Below are 27,500 nucleotides of genomic sequence, written 5' to 3'. Positions count from 1 at the left end.
TTATTTTAGCATCAATACTTAAACAGAAAGTCTGCCCCTGTGCTGCTGACTAGCCACCATTGCGGCTCAAGGGAAGGGAACTGCTGAGGGAGCGGCTGCCCTGAGCACAGTGGCTACGCAACACGTGTCCGTGTCACTGCGCGTTGAGTCATTGAGTGGTGATGAAGTCTGAACAGAGGGTGAGGAGGGAAAAAAAGAGAGAGACTGCTGAGTGATGTACCCACATCAAACAAATCCATTATAACACTCATTGTGTATACACTGAGCCGAGGATGGCTACGGCAGCACAGAGCCTCTGGTTACACACACACGGATTTATAAAATGAGTTCATGTCAGTACTCCATGAATATGCTGGTAGGCAAGTGTATTGTTTTTATTTGTTTTCTGTGTGTGTGTGTGTGTGTGTGTGTGTGTGTGTGTGTGTGTGTGTCAGTATAATGATGTCGAGGAATGTCACAGAGGACTTTCTGGGTAAAGACTGTTTGTTTCTCTGAGGAGGCAGTGGAGGCTGTGACGTGCTGTGCGTGTGTTTGAGGGGAGAGGGCATTAGTGATAATAAAGTGTCCCCTCGCCCCCCTGGGCTTTCCTCCTCCGGGCGGCCATTTTAAAGCAGCCGTTTATTGTCTGCTGGATGTCTGCTTGTGTGGCTGAGGCCTAAAGCCCACAGTCTAATGAAAACACAATCCCCTCCGTACTCCGATCCGGAGGAATGCGTTTTATTTGAGGACGGATCCTTTAATTTAATTATGTCCACTTCTCCTTTCCTTTTCTCCCTTTCTATTTTTTTTCTCCCTCTCTCTCTCTCGTTCTTTCTTTTGTTCTCCCTTTCTTTTTTTTCTTTCTCTCATTCCTTCCTGTCTTTGTTATGAATCATTGACATAAATCTTCCCCTCAGTGCTAAGGATCTTCTGGAGGGAAAGGCGATCTCCAGTGTGATGAGGCAACCCTGCTGGACCTCTGAGTAACTAGCCAGGGTTTTAATTTGAAAAAGATTGTGCCTTGGCTCAGGATCAGGAGGAAGGAGTGTAGAGAGCAGAGGAGCACAGCGGAGAGGAGTGGAGCGGAGGGGAGATTGAGTTTTTTTGATTCATGAGGTACACACCGATTCTCTGCCTGTTCCAGGGAAAAAGGCAGATTCAGATCGTCCATCACTGTGTGCTTGTTTACCCAGTCATAGCTGTATAAACCAAACAAGTCGACACTCCAAATAGTCTGTTCGATGCTGCGAAATAATAAATAAATTCCTCAAGCCCTCCCTCTCACACTCCTGTAAAATATGCTGCGTACACGCTAACCTGGCGAACACTCCCAGGCTTTGCCCCAGGCTGCCAGTGAGAGTCAGAGGCCAGTTAAATAATTAGCCAAGTAGCAGGCTTCAGGATACAAGTGTAGGATTTCGGTCTCTTATTTTTATCCCCACTGAAGATTGCGGTGCCTCTTGCTAGTGGCTTAATGCGGCCCAGCACTGTAGCAATTAAGCAGAGCTATTTGGAATTAATCAAATCAACAACAAATGACATTTCTTTCACTGATCATGTGTTGATGGGGATGTGCAGAGTGTAGGGAAAGGGACTTTCTGTTTGAGAAAACAGTATGGTTGTACAGATTTTCCTTTATGTTTTTCATAGGTTATTCAGACGTTATGATTGGAGATATAACATATTGCGCTGTCTATTGTCTCACTGGGCGCCATTTAGGCTCACCCCAAAACCTTGGGCCCTCTCTGTGTCGGCATCATAGTTTACCACCATAAATGTTTGCATATTGTAAAATCATTGCAGAATAGTAACAAAATAAATCCTGCTCGACAAAAAGCAAATATCCCACAGCTGTTCCCTTGATCCACCCCTCAATTTAATAGTATTGTAAATGATAGGTTTTATGAATGCTCTGTGTTCTGCCTCTGAACACATACTTGCTCAACAAGCCTGCAGGCTATGCAACACTGTCCCCCTCTCCATGTCACGTATAGCCAAACCTCTCCGAGTCCGCATCATTTGTTTCTCATTTGTGGGAATTCCGCCTGGTTTCTATGGTATGTTCTTTACAAGTTTAAGGGGTCAAAGTAATGTCAGGTGATGTCAGGCCACTTCACTGGCGTGCACTTAGATCCATCCATCCTCATTACAAGCCTAACTTAGTTTTATACTTTGGTCCTTTGTAGAGGCTAATGCTGTCTCCTTAAAAGAGCTTGCTCACTCTTGCTCTGTTCACTCTGGTGCAGTTTCAAGAGCCTCCACTCTGAACCTGAGACAATGAGAGTGCAGCAGACAGCACTCTGATTTCTGTCATCAGCTGCGGGGATTTGGTGGTGGTGGGGGGTTTGGTGTCAGGCCCGAAATGAGGGCTTTATGAGGGAGAGCAGAGGGAGCGGCTGATTGGCCGAGGAGGAAATTAAAGTTTTATTGCCAGTCGCTGTTTCTGCTCCGCTGCAAGGGCTGCTGGAGTTTGATGGCAACAAGGCCCCTAAACATGCAAGGCAACATCGGGGACCAAGTGCCGTTACTGCCCCGCGTGGAGCCATAATGAGTAATTACAACTCTAAATGGGTCAGAGGCTTGCTGAGCTGTACTGAAAAAGATGTGGAGAGGAAATGCACTAGTATCATCCAAATATATCTTCTTGCTGCAGCCATGGTTTACTTTCCCAAATGGACAGATTACTAGGATGGAGATTTACGGGGCTGATCACTTGAACTGCCAATAAAATAAAGAAGTAAAGTAAAACTTTAAAGATGCATTTGGTAGTCTTCTTCAAGTGTGTTATAGGCAGCATGCCGAATCTGGAGGGTGGAATGAGAGACAGGGAAGAGGATACAGCCAGAGTGTTTTTAAAACTACACACGTCTCTCATAAAGAAACTGCAGTTCTTAGTTGAAATAGTGGTGATTTTTTTTTTTTATATATATACTTTTCACCTTTCACAGGCATCCTCCTCCCAGAGGTGGTCATTAGAACTTAATCCAGTGCTTGTCTTCCTGGTGTTTGTGTTTGATGTAACACCATCATTCTAACAGAGGATAACAATGTGGACTTTTCACACCCCTTTGAAGTGTCATTCTGGTGGCATATGAGGCCCTTAGCCACAGATGAACTTGATGACCAGCTTGGTATGGTCAGAATGAATATTTGGCTTGGGGGTCCTGTGAGCGAAAGAGATGTTTACGGGCCCACTGATGCCACAGAACACAAAGGAAATCCTGTGGTTTGCTCTTCAGGCCACAGGCCCTCTGCAAAATGAGAGGGCTTAGCACTGAATGTCTTGCTGAGAGAAGGGTAGCATTTTGCCATGAGAGTTGAGCTAAAATAAACTGAAACCATAGCTGTTATTCCTTCACCTTCAACTGAGCCGGCGCAAATGAGTGTCTTGCAGTAAATGAAATTATGTATTAGAGCTGTTGTCAAAGATATTTCCCTATAGAAGAGAAAAGTAGATAATACATTGGTAATGGATAATACATTTAGTGAGAATGTGAGTTTTGTATGTGAGCAACAGTGAATGGCAGTAAGCCAGCAGGACTGAAACATCTTTGCTCAAGGAAAACTTCCAGATGAGCTAAAGATTCAATCCGGCCAAGTAAATACACTTGGGACTTTCATGGTGTTTCAGCACATTCGTGCCTTTTGTGTTTGTTTGGTGATTTATGTAACGTGATTAATTTGATTCATTTCCAGAATCTGCAGTCCAACCCAGTTCATTCATGTTCTTCTGGCAAAGTTAATAGAAGAGAATGACACACAGGCTGTTTTGCGTCGGGTAAACAGGATAAGAAAAGGTAAAGAGGTATGTGTCAGGGTCTCAGGGACTGACATCCAATCTGACATTGGCCCAATTCGAGTCGGACCACCCAGACAGGTTTACTGGGGTACACAAGAGACAAAAACAGTCTCTCTGCTGTTGCCTATCAAGCAAACAAAGGAGGAAACCCTCCTCAGACGTTCTGATACCCAACTACCCCCTGATTCCATTGGCGCACTAAGTCTGCGAAGGGCGACGCATGAATTGGAGATTTGTGGAATGGCCCAAGATGATTGACAGCAGGCATTCACAAGAGATCAGCCTGTTCCCGTGGGACTCTGAGACTGAAGCAACTGCTATTCTATAGACTTTCCACAGTCTTATTCAGTTGATTCACTGCTATAGTTCACATCTTATACATTCACATTTTGCAATGATATTTTCTCTCTGTATTTGGAGTATAATTTAACAGGGTAAAATCACTATGTCAGTTTGGTACTGCTGCTTGTATCGGTGGCTAATTCTTGTGCATTCATTAGGATTGCTGTAGTCTGGGGTATACATGATACAAAAAGATTAATAGCAGAAGTAACTATCTGGTGCGTGTTTGGAGTCTGTATTTTTGGATGTGTAAATATTATTTATCAGTAGTAATCTGGCCAAAACTTCAATCCGCACACCACGAGTCCAATGCACAGGAAAGGGATGTTGAACATCTCTGACATTGCTCCGCCGCTGAGCTTGAGTTCGGATGTAAACAAAAGCTGAGTTAGAGCAGACGTTATAGCCTGGGTCCTGAACTCTGTTATGTGTCATTGTTTTTTCCTCTTTTCTGCTTTGCGTGGAATGAATTGTCAGGATGTAGTTTGTCTTGTGCAAACCCATAACAAAGAATCAGAAGTTCACTCAACTTTGGTTTTGTATACCTTCTTAAGTGATTGCAGGAGCAAGTCCGCTGCCTTCCCAGATCTTCCTAGAACACGGAGTCTGCGTCTGCATAACTCTGCTAACTCTAACTTTGTAAACTAAAGCAGTTATCCAAACAAAACAAAAGGATTGCATTGGTTTTTATCAGCCTAAAATCATATGATGAATTTATTACAGTGATATCCAGGAATCACAGGAATAATAGGTATTCAAATAAAAAGTTGAATATTTCAAATGTGGTTGAGATTTTTAAATGTTTGCGGTACCTGTGTGGTAACTCACCATTCGGCTGGCTGGTTGACCATTGGCAGGGAGGTGGTGAGGGTGGCTGTGTCCAGCTGGCACCCCTGCCTGGCATGATGGAACCAGGCCCAGGGTCACAGCGGGCGTGTTAGCCCTGTCGCGCTATGGTTTCAGCAACACTTCACGCTGGGTGTGTATTAAGCTGTGTGTTTGCGTGCACTGGGCAGTTGTCTTTTGATGGATTTAGAATGCTTTGAAAACAAGGATTTGCCTCCACTTGTTCTACACAAATCCCTCTCATGAAAAAAAAAGTGTAGAAATATCCATTTCACACAGGCCTATTCTCCGGTTGCAGACTCCTGAGCAGGTGAATATCTCCACTCCTAAAACAAGTTAATTTGCAATGACCTCCTCCTTGCCCCTTCCCCTATGGCTATTGTTTGAGTGATGCAGCCTCCACCTCAACATGCTCCGCAACCTGTAGCAACAATGTGGAGCCGGGCCAGTCTTGTGTTCCGATGTCAGTTTCGCTCGTGTCTGGCGGAAACGTGTGTATTCAGGGAAACGTTACGTGGCGAGGCTGCTCACGAGCATTAGTCGGACTGCCACTCAAAAGCCAGGGAAAGCCAGCAGGAAATGGTAAGTTCACTCAATCCTGTTAATGTGGAACAGTATTTAATTAGATCCGCTTGATGTGAACGGGGCCTCGGTGTCTATGGTAGCTCCTTCCCTTCCTGCTTCCTCTGCTGGTAAAGGCCTTTCCTGGGAGACATGCTTGTTTGGGGTTTTGTGGCGTGGTTATGATTAGGCTAATTATTTTATTCACCGCAGGTTGTAGTATGTGATGTAATATTAATTGTGAACCTTAATAATATGCTTTTGTTCTCTCAGAAAGGATTACCATTCAGACTGTCTGGGAAAAATGAGTAGGCTGCTATTACAGGCATGATTTAATGATTTTAAATCATTTAGGACAAAAGATATATTGGTCTCCATTTTAATATTGTATGATTGGTATGGGGTATTCAGCTCCCTGATACTGCAGATGCTGCAGTGTAAGAATTATTGTCCTGTTTTTATTTTTTGTCCTATTAACATGAAGACCGGCCATTTTGTCAATCCAGCATCACAACCCAAATTTGCCATCGCCACATGGAACTGTAGATGAATTCTCATCAATCCCCCACACCCTCCCCACCCTGCCCACCACAGCCTGTTCCTCCTGGAGAGGCTGAGCAAGCACCCCCCCCCTGCTGAATGCAGTGTCACTGGCCATTGTGTTCTCCATGTTCACTGGGCTAACCAGCACACAACACGCTCTGCCTGTCTCTCTCCACCTCCCTGAAATTACACACTGCCGAGAAGAGATGGAGGCGGTGGAAGTGTATCTAATAGCGGCTGGGCTGATTCGCCCCTTCGGCTTCAGCTAGATGGGATGTTCTCTATGTCCCCCTCACCCCCCCCCCCCCCTCTATTCATTGTATGTGTGTGCAGACGTGGGTGTGGGTGTATGTCAGTGCTTAGGGAGGGCGTTAGATTCATGTGTGTGTGTGTGAGTGTGTGTTGCATTGGCCCTGTAATGTGGCGATACAGATTGCTTTTCATGCCCATGTGGGCCAGCTGGGAGAAGCGTGGCGGTATGTTGTCTGCAGGCTGGTGTTAGCTGCTGCTGTCGCTGCTGTTGCTGCTGTTGCTGCAGTGAGTTTAGCTGTGCTGGTTTCCATTTGCAGTGCTACAGCTCACTATGGCACTCTATGGCTGTGAGTGCCCTTGTGGGCAAAGTAGAGGGTGATTAGGACGTCATCTGTCTTTTTTCCTCCCTCTTTTTTTTTTTTTACAAAGTGGAGCTCCACGCAGTCATGCTTAAACCCCAGGGTTTCTCATTAACCTCTTTTTTTTTGTCTCTCTCTAGCTGTAGCTGAGCTCACACAGCTGCACTGAAAGCCCATGGCTCACGAGGTCTGCACACATCATGGCAGTGTTACACCTCAGAGCAAGCTGAGTTTTTTTTTTTTTTTTTCCCCCCCCATGCCTTGGCGTTGAGCGCGTGTGTGTGTTGGGAATGTTGCGGTGCAGGGGAGGGTTCCGGCGGAGGCAGGCTGAGAAGTGCCGTCGTCGTCCCCAGGAGAGAGCGTGGCGGAGTGGGCCGCGGGGGTGTCGGGGGAGAGAGCGCCAGGCCCCGCTCCGAAACAGCGCTGCCTTTTGTGTCTGGCCCCGTTCCTGCCGGTTATTTATAAAACGCATAAAGCCGCAGCGCATTCCAGCGCGTCTCCGCTGACAGAGCGCGTACCTCGCCGCTGTGTGTGAGCCTTTGTTTGACACTCACATTCCTCTCTTTAAGAGGAGGGCGGACTGTTTGCCTGGCTGGCAGAGTCCATTGATAATAATATTGTCCACGCTATAGTGTGTGAAGTTTTAGGTGAAATGTGGCTAACTGGGTAAGGGGATTACTATTAATAAAAATCAATCAGGAGCTGCACCCTATAATATAAACCCATTTTGTGAAAATTAAAGGGTCACCACATAATCTCCACTAGTTTTTCTTCCCATTTTAATGTCTAGTTGTGTGTTCGTGATGTGTACTTGTGGTCTTTTTTTGTCATGATTTGTAACTCGTGCTCAGTCATTTTGGTGGTAATATGTCGGTGCTCGGAATCGGGGCGTTAAGATTCATGGCTGACATGATGGCTGCATCTCTCACTTGTTTTTTTCCCCAAGCACTTGAGCCATGGAAAACTTTAATTACGGTTTCGCTGATTGCTCTTGTATAGAAACAGCATGTCTGCAAAAACTTTCCACCGCTCCATCCCACATATTTTGTTTTTCCTAATGGCACAAAACAGCAGTCACACATACCTTACAGCAATTATACAAAGTCTAAATACATCTTCACATCATCACCCACATCTTCCATACTGGGCTTTCAGTGTGTTTAGCTAGGGGGGCATGTCATTCAACCAATCAAGGGATATAAACCGTTTATAATTTATGTACAAGCTGAGTAAATGGAGTTTGCCTGTGCTCGAGCTGTGCTCTTCTTTACCCCTGCCTTTTGGCTCCGGTTGGGCATAAGTTTCCTGTAGCACTGGCCCTACGTGGAGATGCTTGCTGGAGCGGCTCCAGCTGCTGCAACACAGAGTCTCAGCTTTCTCCCCCCGAACAAGGCTCCTCTTCTGCAGGCAGGAGAGGACGGGAATCTTTGGCACTGCCAGACAGGAACATGGAAGCCACGGGGCTTTGAGCAGTGTTTATCCGCCTCTGCGTTTTCATTGAAACAATGCAGAGAGAGAGAGCGATGGAGCGAGAGTTACTGAGAGAGAAAGAAAGAAAGAAAGAAAGAAAGAAAGGTGGAGAGAAGTGAGTTCAAGCTCCGATGAAAATCAATAAGGTGCGTGCAAACGCACCGGTTTCTGACAAAAGCACATCTTGTTCTCTGTTAATACTGTTCCATGTCTCTCTCTTTTATTTATTTATTTATTTAAAGAGAATGTTTCTGTCAGCACCAGTGCTGATTGGCTGGCTCTGAGGGAGGCATAATTACCCAGCCGGATCACATTTTACCATGGTATTAATACTCCCTCACCTTAACAAAGTCAGCAACTTATTCAAATCCACAGGACAAAGGGGAAACAGAGCCTTTTCCTCCCTGGAGGTCCATATCAAATGGCATGCCTGTGATCCACTACATGGTAACAGTTCTGATGTCATAGCCCAGAATCAGAGCGGGGAAGTTAGCCGTGTCCGAGAACATGATGCTTTGCCAAAGGGAATCATTGCAGAATCATTGCAGTGGTAGGGAAACGTTGGGCTGCTGCTATGAACTGAGACCAGAGGTTGATTTACTGTGAATGAGGCCAGCGAGTCAACTGAGGACTTATGAAAGAACATTAGAGGGGGATGATGCTTGGAAAGAGAGACAGAGTGTGAGTGTGAGTGTGAGTGTGAGTGTGAGTGTGTGTGTGTGTGTGTGTGTGTGTGTGTGTGTGTCTTTCTTTCTTTCTTTCTTTCTTTCTTTCTTTCTTTCTTTCTTTCTTCTCTCTCTCTCTCTCTCTCTCTCTCTCTCTCTCTCTCTCTCTCTCTCTCTCTCTCTCTCTCTCTCTCTCTCTGTGTTTGTGTGTGAGAGAGAAGGAGAGAGAGAAAGATGTGGAGCTAACCTTTGCAATTGGCTCAGATTTGTGTCAAACGTACATAGGCGAGTTTCTTTCTGTTCTTCTCCACCCATCCTCCGTGACAGAGCAGAGTGCTGGGCTGCTCCACTGCCTCTGTGATGCCGCACTTGTGCAGTTATTTCCTCTCCAAGAAAAAATTCATTGGCCATTCAACCTCATGCTGATGTTGCCTCTCCGAGTAAAAGCACTGTCCAGAAAATCGGCCATTTGGTGCCTGGAGGTTATTTCTGAAGTTTACAAGGACCTTTTTTGAATCTATCCACACTTATGTTACTTGTACAGTTGTCTTCTGGTGCAAGGCTTTTCAGGTATCGGTGCAATAATATCCTTAAGCCACTGAGAGCCGTAAGAGGAAGCAGGCGGATGTCTGGGCTTACTGCAGGCGTGCGACCGTTGACCTGTGATCTCTGACCCCTGTGGAAGACCTCATGTCTGCGCTGGCCTGATTGTGGTGCCGGGCACCCTTGGTGTGCAATCCATCTTTGATGTTTGGACTGCTTAAGTGACAGAGGTCTTGTGCCACCACTGGGAATGTAAATACTCCACACAGTGGCCCCTCCTGCCAGCAGTGGTCAAAGCTCCCATACTTGCACTCTCTCTTTACTCATTCCATCCATCCATCTCTCTCTCTCTCTTTCTCTTCCTCATCCCCCTCTCTTTACATGTTGAGAGAGAGAGAGACCGAGAGAGAGGGCTGACAGTCTTACATGATGGGAGGTCTTTGAAGTTTAATACTTGTGTTTATGTAAAGGATCTTCCCAGTAACGTTTTTGTTGGAGGGAGCTTGAAGAAAGGGGGCTGGATAAGAGGTCACTGACAGACAGATGGAAGGAGCTGCTTTCAAGGCCGTGGTTCTCTTGGGCAGGAGTGCAAGGCCATTGGCTGTGGCCATACACGTCATGTCAGTCAGCTAGTCGACTGGTGAGGGGCGGTGACCCCGAGGAGTCTGCTTCTCAGCTGTTAGTGGGCTTCTCCCTCTAACCAGTACACACACACACACACACACACACACACACACACACACACACACACACTTCCCAACTACTCCCTATGTTTAATGAGGAAGCCACTAACACATATAAATCTCCCGCTCTTGAAGAAATCAAGTTCACTGCGGCCTGTTTGATTCTCCTTTTTAATTTCAGTACTTTTCTTCTTCTCCCTCTTAATGTGGTTATTTTCTAAAGGGGCTGAGAGAAATGGGGCCAGTGAGTCAGGGATTTTGGTGTGTGTGTGTGTGTGTGTGTGCGCGAGTGTGTGTGTGTCTGTGTGTGTGTGTTGTGAGGTCTTAAAGCCACAGCTGCTGTGAGAAGCTGTGCCCGTAAGCAGCTCTACAAGCCAGCCAATCCGTTCTTATCTGATTTAATAGCATATTGTTGCGTCAAAGCCGATCTGAGCGATGTGAACGAGAAGATTGGGGGGCAGCTAGCATGGCTCATGGTTGGTGTGTGTGTGTGTGTGTGTGTGTGTGTGTGTGTGTGTGTGTGTGTGTTTGGGAAGGGGGGTGGTTGTAGATGTAAAATCAGAAGCAGAGCCGACAGCGGCAGCAGCGGCAGCTTAAACAGATGTGCTCTTTAATGAGAGGAGGATGCCGGCTCGCCAGTGTATTAAGATGAGAGCCGCAGAGAGGAGAAACTTCACCTCCGCGTCACTCACACGTCCAGCTGAATATATGAGCTTTAGAAGAGCCATGGCAGCGCCTGAGACAACAGTCATGCGTCAGGTTCAGATGACCAAAACAGACTCTGTGTGTGTGTGTGTGTGTAACCCCAGTCATGCTGAGATGAAACACCACATAGCCATGCTCCTCTCTGCCTGTTGTTGTGCCATTCAGGTTTATGAAGAAGTCAACCCCCCCCCCCCCCCCCCTCTCCTCCTCCCCAGGGGTGCAATGGAGATTTACGAGGGCCGTCGCAGTGTTGCCCTGGGGATTCCATGACAACACACATGCTTTACAACCCCAAACCCCAGGGATTACAGACACTAAAAAAGAGCTGAGATTCACTCCGGCCAAGATGGATGGCTACTCGGTGTCGGTTTAGGGTTTTTCATTTCAGGGCTGTGGAGCCACCACCTTGTAATGGAGATGGCATAGTCGCCATGGAAATCTGCCATTAGAAATGCTGGATGGTCTCCACACTTTTCCCATTCTTTAATATCCTTGTTGCCAAGATAATTTGCTATGGTTAATGGTCTATTAGTGAGCAGCCATTGGTGTTTTGTTCTCTGGAGAATGTTGAGAATGTTAATTTCCACACAACTTGGAGGAACTCCATTTCACTGCTCTGCCTCGAAGGCATTAACTAATCAATCCACAGCTGTCAAGAAAACACTGATGGGAATGCGTGATAATGTCACCCCGACAAGAGATTGTATCACTACACACACACACACACACACACACACACACACACACACACACACACACACACACACACACACACACACACACACACACACACATAGAAACACTGGCGTACACGGATGTCTTGTGGAATCTAAAAGCGCTGGGGTGTTTTTGAAAGACGGTGTTTATTAGCCATCAAATACGGATGCAGCGGGAGGAGATCTGTGACACGGGGGCAAGCAGACGCCACCTCCCCACAGGCTGGGAAGAAAGGCGGGGTCAACAGCAGGTCAGGAGAGGGGGGCACGTAGTCGGCAGATGTGCCCCCCACTCCACCATCCCCACAGACAGCCCCTAGACTCCTTAAGCCGTAGTTTCCTTTTAAAAGACTTTTCAACCGTATGCACATCAACAACTCTCTCTCTCACTCACTCACTCACTCACTCACTCACTCACTCACACACACACACACACACACACACACACACACACACACACACACACACACACACACACACACACACACACACACACACACACACACACACACACACACACACACACACACACACACACACACACCAAACATGCTTGACCTGTAATTATTTTTTGCAGTGTGCAATGAACACAGTAAGGCAGAACATAACAACAACAACAGCAGCAGCAGCAGCAGCAGCAGCAGCAGCAGCACTGCCACCAGCACCAAATATGCCTTAAGAATGTGCTTATGAGTGGTATGGGTTTGATGTGTGCTGTTTGGTTGAGTGCTTTTGTCTGCAGGGAAAGATGGGGGGGCTTACTTTCAGCTGCTTTGCCAGGAACCACTTCATACTGTATTGGATTACCTTTGCGCATGAAGGACTGTGATATGAATTGGCTTTGGCAGGCGCCATAAAGTGTGTGTGTGTGTGTGTGTGTGTGTGTCTGGGGGAGGGGGGTACTCGCTCCTCCCATCCCCAAGCAAGGCTGCCGCCACCGCCGTCATGAGCGTGCGATGCCAATCTGAGATGGCCGGCTTTTCCCTGGCAGCCCTCAGCCCCAGTCCAGCGCCAGTGCCAGCTCTGGCAGCATTCGGACCAGGTGGCAGGTCTCCACACGCTAGACGCCGGAGAGGCAGCAGGACCCTGGAGGTGGACTGCAAAACGCTCCACTCCCTCACCTGGTCCTCCCCTCCGCACAGCCCAGCCACTGGGCTCACTCACTCACTCACTCACTCACTCACTCACTCACTCACTCAACTCGAGCTCGCAGTTTCACGCCGCCCACACTCCAGCACTGTGTGCCACGCCGTGACGGCTCTGAGTTTAGCATAGAGACCCCCCCCCCCCCACACACACACACACACACACACACACACACACACACACACACACACACACACACACACACACACCCCATCTCTCGTCCCTGGTCGGAGTTTAGCATAGAGCTATGCTAAGTAGGTTTTTTTTTTTTTTTTTTTTTTTTTAAGTTTGAAAATATTCAGTGTGCAGAGATGAAGCAGAAATGTGGGAGGAACGGTTTATGCTTGCACATCATGCAGAACATTGAGTAGGACGTGGGAGACGAGAAGAGAGGAGAGGCCTGTTTTGGTTTCGTGTGGGTTTATGGTAGGCCGCCCCCCCCCCTCCCCCTCCACACACACACACACACACACACACACACACACACACACCCCATCTCTCGTCCCTGGCCTAGTCCCCCTAATGTGGGGTGACAAAGCCAGCGATGACGAGGCTGCGCAGCTATTGAATGTGAGTCGGGCTGAGTTAATGTGTGGACTGAATGAGCCCCGTCTGGCCCTTTATGTAAACCAGCCCAGCGGCGTGCAACATTGTTGCCATGCAGGCTGACGGGAGAGGGACTGCAACCCGCTGTCAGTGGGTGGGGGGGTAGCCGGAGTGAAGAATGCACCCCCCGCCGAAGCAACCTTTCACCCCTCCAAGTGCGGAGGCCCACATGCAGGCTGGGTTCGGGGCGAGACAATACTGCACATATTTCAATCCAGGCCTGCTTTTTAACTCGCTTACAATCCCCCCTCACTTCATTTCTCATTCTATTGCTAAAGAAGGAAAGTGAAACATCCCTCACAGCAGAGCAGAGCCCAGTCCTGAGAGAGCCCACCATTTTGGATTAATGGGCCTGCCTTGGGAAAGGCGCTTTTGTATGGTGGGACTTAAAGCTTGCGGAACATTTTGCAACCTCTTCTCTTTTTCTTCCTTTTCACACTCTTTCTTTCTTTCTTTCTTTCTTTCTTTCTTTCTTTCTTTCTTTCTTTCTTTCTTTCTTTCTTTCTTTCTGTTCCTTCTCTGGTCAGCTACTTTTATCGCTGAATTACTGAATCATTAACTAAAAGCCCACAATGCACTTGCCACTCCGTGACATGTCCTGACGGGGATAGGTTGCCATAGAAACGGGCCCCTGTCTATCGAAAAGCAATTTAGTCTGCATATCGGTGCATGCGAGGACTCCTCTGCCAAGCAGTTTGGGCCAATGAATATTTTAGCGGATAAATATGATCTGGCAATAGCGGTGTGAGTGTGGGAGAATAGTGGGGGCTTGCAGAGATAGCGGAGTGCGAGCGGCTCAGGCACAGGGACGCACTGTCCCGCACGTTCAATTACTCTCCGTAATGCGGGTCAGAGATGCGAGGCGCCGTCTGGGACGTTTTTGAGGGGCATCTGAACGGGAGACCTGCAACACTCATCAAGAAAAGCTTGGATGAGATGGTTTCACACACACACACACACACACACACACACACACACTCTCTCTCTCCCTCCGACTCGCTTTTTCTCTTTCACACTCACACTCACACACACACACACACACACGTGCAGACAGGTACATGTCAGGGAATTCTCCAGTGAGGGTGGGTGGGATTTCATCAAACACATACACACAGTCACACCTGCAAAATCTGCAAACTATATAACTATAACCTTCACCTGTATTGCTGTTACTATATTCAGGCCTATATTATACATACAGACCAACACACACACACACACACTAATACACACATTCTAGGTCTCATAACACTGAAGATATACTGTACATTCCCCATCTCACACACACACACACACAAACACAGTCACACAGACAGATGCACTTACTTAGACACAGACACATACACTCACATACACACAAGCACACACACACGTGGTGGACCTCTCTAGTGAGGAGGGGTGGGATGTCATCCAAAAGTGCCTCATGTTTTACTTCATGTCATTCCCACGAGAGGTTTGGTTTCCTTATAGGCGATATGAAGGCCAGAGTTGGCTAAGCCTCCTCCTTTATATCCTCTCTAACCAAATACAGGTGTGCAAACATAATCAGATGCAAGAATAATGTGTTAGTGTTTGCTTGTAGACGGATTCCTGTTGTCTCTGAAGTGTAGCGTAACGTTAAATCGCCAGTTTGTCTGTTGTCCAGTTCAGGGCCGGGCTGCTACCCTGGTGGCTCTGCTGTCCATCTTTATGGGCCCACCTCAGGCTGCCCGCGGGGCCTACTCTATAAAGGGCTCCTGTAAAAGATGAAGGCCTGGGTGAGCACAACTGACCCAAGACCTGACCCTTCAGAACCCCATGACCCGACTCCCCGCATCACACACACACACACACACACACACACACACACACACAAGCCACCCTCCCCCCTCAGGTCCAGCAGTGAGCTCACTGGAGTCTGGTCTCCTCATCTCTCTCGGAGTCTCGCTGGAGCCAGGACGACTCTTGTCTTTGCTTCTCGTCAAAGTCATCGGACATGACATGGCTTTAATGTGACGTTCCACCAAACAAGCGTTTTTTATAGAGGGGAAACCAAGGTTTTCCAACCCCCCGTTGTAAAATGAGGTTGAGCTGCTCTCCAAAGCTGTATAGGAGGCCATCCCCCCACCCCAGTTTACAACTCGGCATGAGACGTATGTCTTAGCTTAAAGTGTAAAATCACTTCAAACTGAGACATACGACTGGGTTTCCTTTCCAAGCAGACTGTGCTCTTTTAAAAAATATGGAACGTATTATTGGCTTTATAGAGCCATGCACTGTACCAATCAGTGCACATTCCCTGTGGCAGTAAATCACTCTGTCGTGAATTTAACTGTTGTCGGTGGGGCATTATTACTGACTGGTTAGCGATCTCGTTATATCCACATCCATGTTTGGAACGGAGCCAGATAGGCTTGTGAAGATGTTGTGATTACAGTTGCAGTTTGAATGAAAGCAGTGAGGTTTACATATGCATGATTTAAATATGTGGCTGGCATTATATGAGAAACCTCCCAAAGCTATCTGCAAATTAGAGTTGATGCGGAAACTTCCAGAAAAAATGAAGACTCAGCGTAAAACAAGAGACCTGCTACAGGAATGCTTCATAGGAGTGCTTGCGTTCTCTCTGTGCTTGGGGCGAATATCTGTGTGTCTTTGAACAAGCGCTTCCTTTTGGTGATGGCCAAAAATAGTCACTGTGCTGTTTTCATCTTCGTGTTGAAAGGGAACGCGAGCGCTTCTTCCTTGCCAGCAGAACCATGTTACACGCGCTCTTTTGTAGGCCTCGCAGCCCTCTTTGTGAATGACGTGTCGTTGTGAAATCAGGGCTGTGGCTGACTGCGTGTGAGTGTGTGTGTTTGTCTTCGCTAGTGCTTTGGCAGAGGTCTGGTGGGCCTGGGGGGGTGGAGGGGGGCTGGGGTGGTGGTGGGTGAAAGCGGATCTGTCGGGGAGTCGGGGCAGGAACAATGAGCGCTGAATGGGCCACTGACTGCAGGAATCTCTTCCACTTGAGATCGCTCAGCAGGGCCCTCCGCTCTGCGGTCAAAGGGACGACAACAGGGCCAGGACCTTAGCGCGAAGGGCAGTTGACTCCTGCCCAGAGCTGGCCCCGATCCGGTTCTGCTGTGGCCTGGAGTTGGCGGCTGCCGAGGGTTTGACTGGGCATTCCACAGACGCACTGGAGTCGGGGGAGTGTGAGTAACAGGATTGGCTGGAAATCTTCATCAAAGATGGATTTTTCCCCCTCTCTTTTGATAGCGCAGAATCTACACTAGCACAGCGAGGCACAAGGAACACAGGGAACACTGCTTCATTATCTCTGTGTCAGTGAGCTTTATGTGCAGCTTCTCCTCACGGCTGTTTCCCGAACTGTGAACAGTATAAGCAGTGATTCAGTTATACTTCACGTTCACCAACACAGTTCGGTACATTGTGTGTGTGTGTGTGTGTGTGTGTGTGTGTGTGTGTGTGTGTGTGTAACCTGACAAAGAGGCAGAAACGTCACAACTTCTGACCTCTAGTGCCTCTTTGAATTTGTCCAAGATAACCTCTCTCTCTCTCTCCCCTCCTTGCTCTCCCTCTTTCTCACTCTCTCTCCATCTCCCACCCACATCATGTCTTGTGGGCATGTGATGTTGGCATAGTTTGCCCTTTTCCTTTCTATTACCACAACCACAATTTTGTCAAATCCAATTTGAAGCACATGAATCTACATCTAAACATCTTTGTGTTTGTGTGTGTGTGTGTGTTTGTTTGTGTGTGTGTGTGTGTGTGTGTGTGTGTGTGTTTGTGCATGTTTGTATTGTGTGTGTGTGTGTGTGTGTGTGTGTGTGTGTGTGGAGGAGAGAAGCTAATGGATTGTTAGTATGGATTTTCTGGCCTGACTCCACTCTGGACCGTTAACTGGCTCCCAGAGGGGGGATATTGGCACTCCTCTCCGGCCGGCGATGAGACAAACCCGGACTCCAGAGAGCTAACGTGTGGTGTGGCGGGAGAGTGAGAGTGAGAGAGAGAGAGAGAGAGAGAAAGAAGGAGAAGAAGAATCAGTGAGCTGGAAAGTCTTCTCTGAAAGTCTCCCCTGACTTTTGTTTTTGCTGGAGTGTTGAAGCCCTAATCAAAGTAATACCCTCTGGTGTCTGGGCCTTATTTGTATTCATTAAAAGCTCCATTAAAATAGAATCTAGGACGTGTCTGCTGACGGAGGCCAAAGTGCTGCTGTCTGTTGCCGTCGGATGACTGCAAGCAGCCGTGTGTGTGTGTGTGTGTGTGGAGATGGAGCATGGGAATGATTACATTGACCAATATGGCTTCACATTCTTGCTTGGCTCTTTCCCATGTACTGGAGGGAGCTTTTCTGGTGGTGGTGGTGGTGGGAATTTCTTTTGCTCCAGAGATTCATGAGTGATGGACATTTTTCTTAGAGATTGAGCAAACATAGACACAATTTTACTTAAGCGCATAAGACCCTTTTGAGAGCTCTTGAAATGATTGAGCTGTCGGCTCAGTGAAGTGGGTAGAGAGATATCTCCACACCTCCCAAACATCTCGTGGCCTCACTTTGGCGTCTTGACATCCAGGAGGACGTTAGTGTTGGCTGGCCACCTGCAAATCACCTTGACTTTTTTTGAAAGTGGCGAAAGCATCGAGAAAGGCAGTGGAGCTGTTTTAAGAGAGGGGGGGGGGGGGGGGGGGGTGATGGAGCATCCGTGATTACAGCCCAGCAATCAGTGATAACAGGAGACGTGCTCCGTGTTCAGCGCGTCCATCTCCACACAGAGTGATTTACTCCCCCGTGTGCCCCTGTGAAGTGCTGCCAGACGGCTCCGGGGAGATCACACGCACACGCGGTTCAGCACTAAATCATCCGCCGCGAGGAAAGCGAGCGGACTGGGATCCAAGGCCTCCCTTACTACCCCTCCGCCCAGCCAGCACAGGCAGCCGACGCATGGGGCAGGGTGCCTCCAGAGCCCTGACGGCTCTGGGTGGGGCTGCAACAGGCCGCTCAACGCCATCGACAGCTCCACACACTGAGACACGGGTCATACACGGGGCATGGCTATTGCGTGCTGTTTTAGGGATCATCTTTATTCCGAAAGAGTATTGAAGGACAGCTCTTTTCAGTGAGACATGCCTTTTGGAATAAGACAAGGGAGATGAATTGATTAGGACATTCGGATACGAGCAGTTTGTGAAATAGTCGGTCCTGATTCAGTGTTCACTACTGAGACTATTACAGTTAGCTGCTCTCTATATTTAGACAAATGGTCTTTTAATTGATCTCCACAGGAAAGGGTTGGTCCAAGTACTGGATAGAAATATTAGGATTGATTTCACTCAAGCCCTCTCTCCTCCCTACCACACGACGTCTTCACACGCCTCTTCAACACATTACAAACATCCTTTGCAAAGGATCACAAAGTGGTGCCTTGATGAAAAGTAGAGAAAAGTTGTTTTCCCCCCCTTTTTTTGAGGCAGCCTCGGCTAACGGCCCAGAGTGATTTTTCCAGAGTGTAAGAGATGTTTTCCAGACTTGGTGCTGATGATGAGCACTCAGGCCTGAGAGAGGGAGAGAGAGAAGGTGAGGAGGGAGGGGGAGAGAGAGAGGGTGAGGAGAGGGAGGGAGAACGAGAGATAGGATGAGGAGAGAGGGAGGGAGAGAGAAGGAGAGAGAGCAAACACAGAAGCAAACGGCCGAGCTGTTGACCATGGCCAACCTCAAGGTTTTTGTTGGAGCGGCTTCCTCACGCTGGTGCTCTGAGAGCCCGGAGCTGCTGCTGTCTGCTGTCAGACACACTCTCGGAGGACCTCTGGGGCTTGGAAGGAAGAGAGAGAGTGAGAGATATGGAGAGAGAGGGAGAGAGAGGGAGGGAGAGAGAGAAAGATGGAGAGGGAGATGCAGAGAAAGAAGAGCTGGCTCAGCGGAGGTCTCACTCAAGCTTCATTCTACAGAGGTCATACACAAGAATGATGTTCTGGCAGAACATTACCACATTACACTCATATGCCTCTTGAGCCTTCAAACATTACATAGACATGCACACATGCATATGCACTCACACAAACGTGCACACACACACACACCTGCAAAATCTGCAAATTATATAACTATAACCTACACCTGTATTGCTCTTACTATACATTCAGGCGTATATTATACAGACAGACCAACACACACACTAATACACACATTCTAGGTCACATAACACTGAAGATATACTGTACATTCCCCATCACATGCACACGCGCGCACACACACACACACACACACACCCTAACACACACTAAGGGCTGAAGCCGATTCCAGCTGATGTCATTGTTTTGAGTAGAGTGCAGACAGGAGTGTTAATCAGTCTGAGAGAGGACAGATAGACAGTAATGGAGTTGTCTGGGCTCTGAAGACTATACCCTACTTGCATACACTCCTCATCCACAGCACACACACACACACAGACACTAAATTTCCATTTCCATATATTGTTATTGGCAGCATCTACAGATACATATTTGTACAGTTGGCAGAAAACACATTGACACTGGCCAAGGAATAAAGACAGAGCCATATATTCCACATCCTCGGGCTTGTGATCAGTTAGTACAGTGATAAGTGACAGTGGTCTTCTGTAGCTAAAGTAACAGGAACACAGCACCAGCTAATACTAATGTCTCATGCTGTTGATTTCTATATGGAGCCTTGCTGTTATGAGCCTGGTGCCAGAACTCCTTCCATCATTGCTGTCAAAGTTTGTGTGTGTGTGTGTGTGTGTGTGTGTGTGTGTGTGTGTGTGTGTGTGTGTGTGCTCGTCTGCATGCCGCTTTTTTAATCATGCGCTTGCTGAGCAGAGTGATCCATGCCCTTGGAAATCCGATGGCACCTACAGTTGCACGATTATGGAGACGATGTGACACACAGCTTCTAAGTGCCCCCCCCCCCTCCTATTCAGTTCCCCTCCCACCCTCCTGTTTTGTTAGCACTGCCGCTTCATGTGCTTTTGTTCGGGAGATGGCAGGGAAGCAAGAGAAAGCACTCCTCTTGAATTTCCTCAGATGTCAGCTCCTTTTAAAGTTTCCTCATCGTCGGACCCCGTGAGGCTGTGTGATTTCAGCCTCTGGGGCCAGACCGCGCCGCCGCTGCTTAATTCAACGCGCCACATTTTCAAGGCCCTTTTAACACATCACAGGGTGGCGGCGGCCCGTGCGCTCACAAAAACTCGTTTGGTGTCTCATTTGGCACTTTCTCTGGCTTTCAGGAGCGCAATAATAGCAGCGCCTACAGCCCCTAATGGCCGTTTAGGCAGCGGACTTGAAAGGCGGGTCTGTGAGAGCGGAGGATTCTCCGTTCGCCGCGGAGATAAGTGGCGCTATGGCGACTGTTCCCGTTTGCCTTGTTCTCCGCTGCATGCTGTGTTTGGTGTTCCCAGAGGCCTCATGTCCCTCTTTTCTCTTTTTCTCTCTTCCTTTTATTTTCTGCCTCCCCCTCTTCTATCATCCCTCCTCCTCTCACTCTACCCCCCCTCTTTCTTTCTCTCTCTCTCTCTCTCTCTCTCTCTCTCTCTCTCTCTTCTCTCTCTCTGTTGCAGATGAAGCTGTGGAACAAGTACAAGGTGACCAGTATCCCCTCGCTGGTGTTTGTGGACGCGACCACGGGGAAGGTAGTGTGTCGGAACGGCCTGCTTGTGGTGCGAGATGATCCAACAGGTAAGGAACACAAGCCAACAGCTCTATCTCCAGAGCCTTCACCTCCTCTCCGCACTGAAACCCGCCCAGTAACCACCCCAAACACATCACCAGAGGACATGGCCCCTGTAGTTTGGTTACGGGTAGTTTTGCCGGTAGCTGCTGTCATGCAGAAAGTGCATTAAATCTTTCATTTTATTATTCCAGTCGATTATTTTGTGAGTTGGTGTAAGTGGGACGGATCCTGCTGCCAGCAGTCCCAGCATCCAGTAGAAAATCCAGGAAAATATTTCTTTTTATACCGCCTGTTGATTCCATTGTTTTAAAAGTGTATGTAAGTAGGACTGATCCGGTCCCAGTCCCCCCACCCCCACCCCACCCCCTCTTTCCCTGCTCTGAGGCTCTGTGAACCCTGTAGTCCCTGATTCTCCACAGCCTAGAGTGACGGTTAGCAAGCACAGACTCACATTCCACGGCTGGTAGAGGGCCTTGTCATCGGCAGCGTAAAATCTCAATATTTTGACATGCAGCTTCTGGAGTCAAATGGAATCTTGCATGTCGTCACCCCCACCCCCCTCTTTTCTCTTCCTAGTATTCAGGAGCCAGGGCTGGCTGGTTGGTTGGTTGGGGGAGGAAGGGAGAAATGATAATTGCACCGCATCTCTTTGGAGAAGAATGGAATGGGTTTCACAGGAGGGGAGAGAATGACAAGATCTTTCCCCGCATAATGAATTCCAGTCGCACCAGTAACTTGGAATCATCAGCTGCATGAAACATTAAGCTGCTGCACTGCGTTGGTTGGTCAGAGAGAGAGAGAGAGAGAGAGAGAGAGAGACAGAGAGAGATAAATGAGCCTCCTTCCCCTTTCTCTTTTTTTTTCTGTCATTTATCACCCGTATCATGTGTCTAAAGAATCTTTCTCCCCTGAAGCATTAAGGTGGTACTGCAGCCTGTAAATTACTACTGCAATAAACATGGACAGTCTGCTGTGGGCACATCCTCCCTGCTCTGTTATACTCTCCTTGAAGGCATGGAAATCCACTTTTACTATTATGTTTGTTTTCTCTAGCTTCAAGCTATAGTTTCTGAGGAATACTTCAGATGTCTGTTTAATATTCGGCATCATTGGCATCATTAATAGCATATGCTCATAGAAAGAACAATATCTGGCACTCTCCTGTGCTCTGTAATCTGACTGGGCCATTGTGATTCAGCTGTGTTGAGCAATCAGAGACCTTCCATTGTAATGGACATCCTCATCTGACCATTAGTCTATGTGTGGGAAGAGATGAGTCTGAGCTTTGTCTGGCCAATGCAACCTGAACCACTAATGCGGCTTCCGCTTACAGTACCCTTTTAAGGTCCTATTTGTCTTTCCTAAATCTCTCCAGCATTGAATAACACTGACAGAACTAAAATAATAGTCTATTCAACCTTTATTTATTCTCGGAAGGTCATTGAGGGTAGTCCTCATTTTCAGTGATGTCGAGATATCTTGGAATAGAGATACACAGCTGGCAGTGTCCTTCAATCTCTTGATGGGAGGGGGGGGGGGGGGGGGGTAAAAATGAAAAAAGGACACCAGAGAGAGAGCAAAGGGCCCTGAGCTGTCACTGTAACCCCACTTCAGATTACACATGTGTGTCGGTCGTGCATCTGTTGTGCAGCCTCCCCACGCCCTGCAAGCCCCGGCCGAGCCGGAACACAAAGAGCTGGTGTGATGGCCGCTGTGTGGTTGCAAACGCGCGGATGACAAACACAGGCCCCCATATGCATGTGTTTAATCACTAATCGGCCTGCCAGGAAGGGTGGGGGGTGCTGGGGGGAGGAGAAGGAGTCATAGATCTGCAATGGAGACAGTAATCAGAGCTGCCTTTCTCTCTCTTCTCTATCTCTCTGTTTGTATCTACCTCCCTCTCTCTCCCTCTCTCTCTCTCTCTCTCTCTCTCTCTCTCACTCTCTCTCTCTCTCGTGGCCCCCCGTGTTCACTCAGGTCTGGAGTTCCCCTGGGGGCCCAAGCCCTTTGCAGAGGTGGTGGACGGACCCCTGCTCCGGAACAACATGCAGACGACAGACTGCAGCGGCCTGCAGGGCGCCTACGTAGGAGTCTACTTCTCAGCGCACTGGGTAAGGAGTGAGTGTGTGTGTGTGTGTGGGTGGGTGGGGGGGTGACTGGAGGCTATTCAAATATCTGAATAAGTAAAGGTTAGTACGCATCAAGGGGCAATGAATGTAGAGTTGCTGTTTCACTTAAAGCAACCATGCTATCTAGAGCAATTACCAAATTGCTATCTTTCCTGCCGCTCTCCTTTTTTCTGTGTGTGTGTGTGTGTGTGTGTGTGTGTGTGTGTGTGTGTGGGTGGGTGGGTTTGTATTACAGATTTGAGTGTCTCATACATTACATGCCAGTTCCAGCAAATTCATGACCATCTCCGTGTGAGAGAAAGAGAGGGAGAAATTTGTGAGTGTGAGTGAGAAAGAGAAAGAGAGATTAATGAGTTGTCTCTGCTGCCCAGCAGACCAGCCCCCTGGACAAAACATGACGCATTTGCCTCATTTTTTTTCTCTGCTTCTCCTCAGAGCTGAAGAATGAATTCTTACAGACAAGCCACATATGCCAGCACACATATATTTGTGTTTAGCATCTTAACAGCAGACTCTTTGTGTTAAGCCGTGTAAAGCTACCCTCTATTAAAATGACAGAGAGAGAGAGAGAGAGAGAGAGAAAGGAGAGAGAGAGGCACAGTTTCGTGGATGAAAGGTCCAGCACCTGGCACTAGTGTTGTTTTACTGCTTGTGTACTTGACTTTTTTTTCTCCTTTTAATGGCCTGAAGTAACCTAAGGCGAGATGATGGCTTGCTCAGTGATTCTGTGTGTGTGTGTGTGTGTGTGTGTGGAAGAGAGAAGGGAAGAGAGGAGAGAGAAAGAGTGGGAAAGGCAGAGATTTAGTCGACATGAAGATTTTTTTTTTCCTGCTTAGCTGGCACCCTGTCATGCCCGCCTACTGCCAGAGTGCCCTCCCCTCCCCCTCATCGTGCCACAGCTCTTGTCTCCGCTGGCACGGCGCTGGTGCCCCTAATCTTACAGGACTCTGAGCCCCTCACAGCTACACATGCCTGACAAGGGACCATGAAGTCATCTTGGCTGCCTTGCTGGCTGAAGTAAACGATCACATACATATGTACACACACACACACACACACACACACACACACACACACACACACACACAACCGCTACACAAATGCCTGAGAGCCACGTAAGAGGCCAAGATGTTTTTAAGAGCTTTTCCTGTGCTGTTTGTGTCTTTTGAATGGCTAAGGAAACAAAAGCCAAGGGTGTTAGTGGAGTGAGTCCTGTGTGGGTGGAGATGTGGGGGAAGGGGGGTGCGGGGTGGGGGGCTGGTCAGAGATGCATTAGAGGATGCCGCATTAAAATAGAAAAAACATGCCAGGGGCTAGACTGACCTCAAGCCTCTGAAATGTACTGTGGCATAATCAGCTGCTACTTCAGTGGGTGGTTTTGTAACTCTCTCTCTCTCTCTCTCTCTCTCTCTCTCTCTCTCTCTGTCTCTCTCTCTGTCTCTCTCTCTCTGTGTGTGTGTGTGTGTGTGTGTGCGCGCGTGTGTGCGTGTTTAACCCTTCTAGTGCCCCCCTTGCCGCAGTCTCACTCGGGTGCTGGTGGAATCGTATCGTAAAGTAAAGGAGTCTGGACAGAAGTTTGAGATAGTGTTTGTCAGCGCCGATAGGTAAGAGCCGCCAATAATGCTTAGACTCATGGTTGAAATGCGCAGCATGCGCTCTTGTTCACCAAACACCTCCAGGCAAAATTCATCCCTCTCCCATATCTGCATTTAAGACTTTAAAAAAAAAAAAACTTATCTTCCTTCAATATGTAAAGTTAGCCATCTTGTTTTTTTTGTTTGCACACCTATTAGCCATTAGCAAATGTAGCCAATGTCAACAAGACAGACATGCAGAGATATGCTGATGTACCTTAGCTCATCAGTCTCACATACTCCACTGGCATGAAACCCACCAGAACCATCACCATTTCCATACAAATGTACTCAACGTGCCTGGAATCATCCTGGCGTGAAAGGCAGAAACAGGAATCAGGCCTCAGCTCTGCCAAAAGCTGTGTTTATGCCATTATACTCTACACTGCGGTGTGTTCTTGTGCGTCTGCCAGGAGAACGTGACGGTTTTTATCATGAGGTGGTGAGGCTGTCCCACAGGAGACGCACATTTAGTTTTACTTGGATCAGCTCACTGTGTTCTCTCTTCAGATTAAATGGATGGGCGAAATGACTGCAGAAACGTTGTGTGATGTAACTTGTCGTAACCTTTCACTAACAGTGATGCCGTGCCCTTGCATGCTTGTGTGCAGGTCAGAAGACTCGTTCACACAGTATTTTAGTGAGATGCCCTGGCTGGCCATCCCCTACTCGGACGAAGCCCGTCGGTCACGACTTAACAGACTCTATGGGATCCAAGGTAAAACCATATTCACCATGCCACGGTGAGAATATTCCGTTATGCTTTGCACACACACACACACGCGCACACACACACACACACACACACACACACACACACACACACACACACACACACACACACACACACACACACACACACACACACGCGCAGAGCATTAATCTACCCATTGCCAGTGTGAATCCTAGTGGACTTCATGCGTCTGGTGGGGATTTGGGTGGTTGGGATTTTTCGGCTGCCCGGTAAGTCCAGCAGTGTGCGTCCAGACCCAAGCGCCCAGAAATAACAACAACAAGAAATCTGACAGCCTGCCATTTGCATGTCCCTCTGAATGTCGCTCTTGCTATAAACACCTTGTGGAATATTCCTGTAAGACTCCCCATCTGCAGCCGGGAGACGGGGATGGAAGTGGAGCGAATCATGTGTATTATGGGATGCCACAAGGCCAGTCTGTCCACTCAGAGAGGGAGAGAGAGAGAGAGAGAGAGAGGGAGGGAGGGAGGGAGAGAGAGAGAGAGAGAGGGGGAGAGAGAGAGAGAGGGAGGGAGAGGCCAGCTGCCAGAGCCAACAGGCTGCAGGAATGTGGGCCCGTAATCAAGTTTACTCCTCTGTCTCTTTTCACTCTCATCCCCTCTTCACACTCCTCCTCCTCTCTCTTTCTCTCTTCTCTCTCACTCAACCGTATTCTGGCCTATGGCTCCACTCTACTCATCTATCCCTTATTCCCCTCTCTCTCTTGACTCCATTCTTTTTCTCTCTTCATCTCTCTCTCTTTCTCTCTCCATCTCTCCATCTCTCTTTCTTTTTCTCTCTCCATCAGTCTCTCTTCCTAGCACTCTCCCTCTTTCTCTGTCTGGCTCTTTCTCTCTTTCCTATTCTCTAGCCATCATTCTCTCTCTTGGCTCATTCTCTTTCTCTCTCCATCTTTCTCTCTCTCTCTCTCTCTCTCTCTCTCTCTCTCTCTCTCTCTTCTCTTTCTCTTTCTCCTCCTCCCAGTGGAGGGGAGTGGAGATGCTCTGTTGGGATCTCTGCCCTATCCAGATAGGAATGTGCGGTATGTGTCCAGAACAAGCTGATACTGCCCCCCCCCCCCCCAACCAAACACACACACACACACACTACACTACAATCTTTGGCTCACTCACACAGACACTGTCTTCCATGATCTCTCCCACACACGCAGGTACAGATATACAATCAAACTTCTCCACTGTCACTCTTTTTTTCTGTCTCTGAGACACACCGCACATACATACAGACCAACCTCACACACACACATCACACACACACACACACACACACACACACACACTCTCACTCACACATACACACACACACACAACCACACATATAGACCAACCACACACACATCAACCACACCTTACCTAGCCTGTGTCTGTCTCTGTCTCTGATAAGGGCTGTTAATACTGCCGTGAGATCCTTATCACAGAAGGGCTTTTGAGAGAGAGAAGTGGTGAGAAAGGGAAAAATCCTGTTGAGCTCCAGACACAGCAGGAGCTTTACGCACACACACACACACACACAACACACACACACACACACCCTCACACAACATGCACACCCCCCCCCCCCCCACACACACACACAACAACATGCACACATAGAACACAGCACACACACACACACACAGCCACTAAATCAAGCACGGCTTGGTCAGGAAATCCTTCGTGCCTGTCTGCCTATCTGCGTGTGTGTGTGTGGTGGGTCTGTGTGTGTGTGTGTGTGTGTGTGTGTGTGTGTGTGTATGTGCATGTGTGTGCGCGGAGCGTCTGGTTCTTTGCCTCTCACCACCCGTTCCTGTGTCCCTGAACGTTCCCTTCATGCCCTGTGTTTATTCCTCTACTGCTAAATAAAAGACCAGAGAGGACCAGACACCACATGCCAAGACGCTATATATATCACACCGAGGCCACAGGTGCCTCCAGCAGACGTGGATCCGGAGAAGTACAGAGACACTGGTTGACTTTGGCTGATGTTGAAATGTGTGTTACATTTGTGTGTGAAAAGGAGGAATCTTTAAATATGTAAGCACTGTGCATGAATAGAATCCTCTCTATTATACAACAAAGGAGTGCAGTCTTTTTTTCATGCAGAAAAACAGGAGGATGCAG

General features: G+C 48.1%; 1 protein-coding gene across 1 annotated transcript in view; it reads left to right on the top strand.

The window, feature by feature from the left end:
- Positions 1 to 27,500, top strand: part of nxn (nucleoredoxin) — a 58,411-nt gene that overhangs the window by 20,734 nt on the left and 10,177 nt on the right. The window contains exons 2-5 of the mRNA XM_042063452.1: positions 20,772 to 20,889; positions 22,862 to 22,995; positions 24,517 to 24,617; positions 25,259 to 25,365. Coding sequence (XP_041919386.1) covers positions 20,772 to 20,889; positions 22,862 to 22,995; positions 24,517 to 24,617; positions 25,259 to 25,365 — 460 coding nt within the window. The remainder of the gene's footprint in view (positions 1 to 20,771; positions 20,890 to 22,861; positions 22,996 to 24,516; positions 24,618 to 25,258; positions 25,366 to 27,500) is intronic.

This window comes from Alosa sapidissima, chromosome 15 (assembly GCF_018492685.1).
Source record: "Alosa sapidissima isolate fAloSap1 chromosome 15, fAloSap1.pri, whole genome shotgun sequence".
NCBI lineage: Eukaryota > Metazoa > Chordata > Actinopteri > Clupeiformes > Clupeidae > Alosa > Alosa sapidissima.
The sequence above is the reverse complement of the archived record's forward strand: the minus strand, read 5'-3'. Positions and strand labels throughout refer to the sequence as shown.